Source organism: Halyomorpha halys, unplaced genomic scaffold, assembly GCF_000696795.3.
Source record: "Halyomorpha halys isolate HHAL.00 unplaced genomic scaffold, Hhal_1.1 Scaffold211.1, whole genome shotgun sequence".
Lineage (NCBI taxonomy): Eukaryota > Metazoa > Arthropoda > Insecta > Hemiptera > Pentatomidae > Halyomorpha > Halyomorpha halys.
Genome location: NW_027105462.1, coordinates 97886 through 103897, shown reverse-complemented (window position 1 = coordinate 103897; position 6012 = coordinate 97886). Strand labels below are relative to the sequence as shown.

The 6012-nt window shown below is 32.9% G+C and overlaps 1 protein-coding gene and 1 long non-coding RNA gene across 6 annotated transcripts in view; one reads left to right on the top strand and one right to left on the bottom strand.

Annotated features, from left to right (window-relative positions):
* The window catches only part of LOC106679621 (uncharacterized), a 51711-nt gene that overhangs the window by 13525 nt on the left and 32174 nt on the right, over window positions 1–6012 (top strand). The window lies entirely within an intron of this gene.
* Window positions 1–6012, bottom strand: part of LOC106679619 (gastrula zinc finger protein XlCGF58.1) — a 21020-nt gene that overhangs the window by 1492 nt on the left and 13516 nt on the right. The window contains exon 9 of the mRNA XM_014418880.2: window positions 1292–1459. Within this exon, the coding sequence (XP_014274366.1) occupies window positions 1292–1459 (168 nt within the window). The remainder of the gene's footprint in view (window positions 1–1291; window positions 1460–6012) is intronic.

The window sequence follows — 6012 nt, the reverse complement described above, 5'->3', positions numbered from 1 at the left end:
ATATAAATTTTAAATAACTAAATTGTATCATTACTAAAACAACTAAGGGCTAAGGTTAACCAATTTTCTATTTTTTGGACTTTTATTATGATTAATAGACATAAATTGTGATAAAAATCAAGACTTATTGGAGAAACATGGCATTTAATTTTTTTTGTTTTGTTGTCTTGTATTTAGAAAAGTTATGATGAAAACCGAACTAATATATAATTTGAATTTTTGTTTGAGATTGGTTTGTTTATCAATTGTAACAAAAATATTCATTTAGTCTCAACATGTTTATTTTCTAATTACTCCACTCCTACGTTTCGGCCATTCCGGCCATCCTTAAGAACTATTAATTAACAGTTTTAATAATACTCTAAAAATTAAAAATTATTTCCAAAAACATTCTGTATTATAAATTATCCTACCTTATTCTAAATATCATAGCAACAATGCTTTCAAAAAGTTGCATTGCTATTCTGCCTTTGTCAAATTATATTTTAGACTATCAACTTGCAAACCACATTTAAATTAGGGAAAACACTATGCACATTAAAAAAACTTTCATCATATTGGGTAAATTACTTACTTTAATATTTGTTTAAAACCTAATTTAAATGTGGTTTATAAGTCAATAGACTAAAATATAATTTGACAAGGCAGAATAGCCTGCCTTTTTGAAAACATAGTGGCTGTGGTATTTAAAATAAGGTAGAATAATTTATAATAAAGAATGTTTTTGAAAGTAATTTTTAATGTTTAGAGTATAATTAAAATTGTTAATCAATAATCGCACCCCCAACCATCTTCTCCTCGAAAGTCATCCACGGACAACTATCTCTCATAATTAAAACTTTTAATGCTCAGTTATTTATCACACATCCAGAATGCAAGGGGTACAATTAAAAATGTTATTTTTGAGTTTGTTAACATATTGTACATAGTTGGTTAATGGTAATCCAAAAAATTCACCCTAACAACATAGTCTGCGGGGACAGCAAATCGTTTCTGAAAGAAGACAGTTTCAAATACCTCGGTTTCACAACATCAATAAATGATTAATGGACTGAGATAGACCAGCATAAAACAAGCACAAACAGAGCTTTCTTCTCTCGGTCAAGAATAGTTGCAAGTTTGGGGTGGGAGGGGGGAGTAACGTTATCCATTTTGTTCTTTCATTGATCAAATAATAATCAACCAGTATTATCAGTATAAATTAGTACATACGATTGGAAGGATATAAAGCAATTTCAAAATTTGGTCATTATTTAAGTTATTAATACAATAATACTTATACAACACTTACTTATAAAATCCTTTATGAGCTTTTTTATGGTATTCTAATCCTTGTAATGTTTTAAATTGTTTATAACATTCTGTACAGGAGAATTCAGCAGCATTAGACAAATCTGGGCTCTGCCTTTTTGAATGATTTTTTTCTATCATAACATTTGAAACCTCATTTTCATGAAAACTGTAAAAAAAAAAAAGTTTTGAATAAGGCCTATATAATTCATAGCATAAATTAGAATTAATAAAGTACACTGCTTCATTTTTTTAAAACTAAACTCAACCTTTTAGTAAATTTCAGGATAAATGATAAAAATTAGATTAATTTTTTTATAAATAAAATAAACATCAGCAATAATGGGTCGTTAACTTTGTAGGTAAATGAACATGATATTTACAAAGAATCAATTAAAGTCATTATCTAATAAATAAAATGACACATGTAAATCGTATTAGCTGTATTAATATAACTATTGATTATGTTGTCACGGTTCAGCTTAAATATGCTTTAGTATATTGTGTTTTATAGGTACGATAAGTAAAGCTAACACGGAGACTGGGTGCAAGCCTTATTTCAATTTTAACAACTTTTTCAATGGTGCTTGATTTAACTAACTTAAGTCTCTTCTAGCCGTTTTAAATAAATGTTTCAAAGGTGACATAAGTCCATGGCTAAATTGGAGTTTAAGGGGACGGGTTGCCATGTTAGCTTTCCCTTCTATTACTTTTGGTGTTATGAAATAATCTCTTGTGGGATTGTGACATGTTGTAAATCGTCCAATACTACTCGCTATAAGTGTCTGTTTTTAAAGGTAATATAAGTAAGGCTAGTACGGAAGGCAGGATCATGCTGTTTTCTAATTTTAACCAATTTTTCAAAGGTGATATAAATCCATCACTAATTTAGGAAGCGGGCTGCTCAGGTTGCGTTTCTTTCTATTATTGTCGGTGTTACAATTTTCTCTTGTGAGATTGTGCCAGCTTCATCAGGATTGACTCCAAAAAGTAGAATGAAATTATTCTATTTTAATTATCAATGGATGAAATCATTCTATTTTAACTACCAATGAATGAAATTATTCTATTTTAACTATCAATGAATGAAATCATTTTACTTTCTGCACTCAGCCCGGCAATGTGGGGTAAAATATTGGTTACTAATAAACTCGAGGCTTATCTTCAACATTTTATGAATTGCCCAGTCCGATTTGTATTCAGGATCACCATAGATACACACATAACCCTTTATTAAGCCAAGTTGAAATGGCTTTATCCATCCTTCCGATGCCAGTATTTACTAGCTTCTTTTCTATTTCAAGTAATTAGTACTCAGCGCCTTTCCTACGAGTATATCCAACAAAACCTAAAATTCAAATTCTCAGTCCAATCCTGTACTACCAGGTCCCGTTTATCTGATCTCTATCCAATATCTCCCCAAACTGTTGTATTTGACAAATCCTTTTTATCCAAGCTGCCTTTTTCTGGAAATTCATCCCCTTCATGATATGTAATGTATCAACCCTTTCCTCGTTTAAAACCCTTCTGTTTAGCCAGCTTTTGCTTCTCCAAACTGAACCTATATCATAATAGTATAGATAATATAAAAATTGAACATTAGCATTCATTATTTGTAAATATTGTAACTACCCTTTGGTTTGGTTTATATGTATTTTTTTTTTTTTTCTGTTCCAAAAATTAATGATATGAATTCATAAAATAAGTTTTATATATAAAAATGATTGACTGTATTTTTCAAAATATGAAGATGGTGTGGGTGTGGTAAAAAAGAAACAAAAACTAGTTAACAACTATTTATTTACCGATATTTTGCCCCACTTTGTAGAGCTTCATCAGGACTAAAAAAATTTAAAAAACAACTAAAAATATTTTGACATTGTAGGATAAGATAAATAAAAGTAAATTAAGGTAGGGTAAACAATTATGTAAATATAATTGAAAAGAAAATTATATACAAATAAGCAAAAAGTTATAGAATATAATGTAAGCTTTTAGGTTTAAAATGAACAGGAGACATAATAATACCTAAAAATAGAAAATTAGATATTAGAGAAAAGAAAAAACAAAACAACTTAACACACTAAAAGAGGGAAAATTAAGGTCGAGAAAGAATAAGTAAAGATTTATTATTAATTAATTAATTACATCTCCTGTTCATTTTAAATCTAATAGTTTACATAATACACTATAACTATTTTTATTTCTTCTTTTTGTTCATTTGTATATGAACTGGGGCTTCCTAGTAAACTCACCCAATTACTAAAGTGCACAATGGTGAGCACAACCTGCCAAGTAAAATCCTGTGGATTATCAGAGCCTTTTGAAGTGCAATGTGGCCTAAGACAGAGTGACCCAATAGCTCCTCTCCTGTTTAATATCGCTCTACAAGTGATCATAAATCTTAGGAGTTCTGGCCTATACAGACAACATCGTCATCTTCGGTAGATCCTTGCAGAGCATTAGGACTGCTTTCGAAGCGATGGATGTGGAGGCAAAAAGGATGGGCCTGCATACTAATGGGGAAAAAAACAAGATTATGCTGTTGGGTAAGAAGCCTCTGGACCAGAGGCAGAGTCGCCTTGTAATGGGCTCCTATAATTTCGAAGTGGTAAGAAGTTTTTCTTACCTTGGTTCTATTATCAATGAGAACCAGGATGAAGAAGAAGTTAGAAGCAGAATTGCTGCTGGAAATAGAGCTTATTTCTCCATTGTAAGGCTAATCCAAAGCAGACTTGTGGGCCGCACCACCAAGTTCACCCTGTACTAAACATTGATAAGGCCAGTCATCACATACGGTGGAGAAACTTGGACCCTAAGCAATAAAAACATTAACCTGTTAGATAGGTTTGAAAGAGTAATTCTGAGGAGAATCTTAGGGCCTGTATGTGAGAATGGTAATTGGCGAAGAAGGAAAATGGTGAACTTTTTGGGCTCTATAAGGAATATAGCATCTCCTCATACATAAGGATACAGATGCTTAAATGGCTTGGCCAAGTAATGAAGATGAGCGAGGAAAGAGTGGCTCATAAACTGTACAGTTACGTTCCAGATGGTGTAGGGCAATGTGGTAGGCCGAAGAGCCGATGGAGGAATGGTGTGAGGCGGGATCTGCGACAACTGAGGATCCCAGTTACCCTAACAGAAGATAGAGAAAGATGGTTGGCGGCCGTTGAGCAGGCCAAGGGCAGCCTCATGCGCCTGTTGTGCCAGTAAAGGAAGAAGAAGAAGTTCATTTGTATACAATATTCTTTTCTCTTATATTTACATAATTTTAACCCTACCTTAATTTACTTGTTTGTATTTTATTATCCTACAATGTCAAAATATTTTTAGTTGTTTTTGCATCTTTTTTGCCCTGATAAAGCTAGTCATCAGAACTATTTTTCATTTCAAATATGAAGAAGATGGTCAAGTTTGTGGCCAAAAAGGACAAAAATAGTTTTCAACTATTTGGTATCCGACGTTTCGCCACACTTTCTAAGGCTTCATCAGAGCTGTTCAAGATATGATAGCTTTACAGACTTTTCAAAAGCCTAATGAAGCCCAACAAAGTGGGGCAAAACTTTGAATACTAAATAGTCGAAAACTATTTTTGTTCATTTTGACTGCAACCCTGACCATCTTCATATTTGAAATTATACGGTCAATTAACTATAAAGTACAGATAAAAAGAACCCTAGCAATGGGAATATACCCAACTGTCTTCCAAACTGAAATACACGCAATAGAAATTGCGGCATTAGGAAACATTAAAAACAATCCAAAAAGAAAAAAAGATTTATATCATATCAGACAGCCAGGCTGCTATAAAGTCAATAATGTCCTATACTATAAAATCAGGGCTAGTCTGGAATTGCCTAGAGAGACTAAAGGAATTAGCCAGAGGCAATAAACTGATCTTGATGTGGACTCCAGGAAATGAGGGGATTGAAGGAAACGAGATGGCAAATACCCTAGCTAGGAAGGGATCAGAAATGATGCTAATTGGCCATGAGCCATATTGCAACATATCTGGAAGTGCAATCAGGAAAGTGGTGGACTCCTGGGAACAAAAAGAGAAGGAAACATACTGGACGCTGAAACCAGGGATGAGCAATCCAAGCTCTTCATTAAAATATCAGAGGAAAAGGTAAACTTTTACCTTAACCTTACTAGAAATGAACTGAGGACGATAACAGGACTCCTCATGGGCCACTCACTGCCCCTTAAAATATCATCTTAAGAAGATGAGGCTGGTGGAGGATTCCACCTGTCGTCTATGTATGGAAGACGAAGAAAAGGCACAGTACAGTGTGAATGTGAAGCCCTTGCCTTCCAAAGATTACAGTATTTGGGACAGGACAGAATGGAACCTGAAGACATTTCTAGAACAAACCCAAAAGAATTATTGAGCTTCAAAAGAAGCATAGGATTCATCTGGGATATCTCACAGAAAGAGGAGTAACTCACAAAAGATCCAATTGGGTCGAAGTGAGGAAGGGATTGCTGACCCTCAGTGTAGTAATAATAATAATAATAATATCTATTGTAATATGCTCTTTTTGAGTAAATAGTATATTTTTGATGTATAAAGGGTTTTGATTTGTTTTATTTTATGTATAATTTTAATATTGTTATTTGTTATTTTAAATTATAAAGCAAGCTAACCAGTTTTCTTTGTCTAAAAGAAATACGTTGTATTCCAAAGCCAAGATGGCGGTACGTATTCTTCAGTCAAGT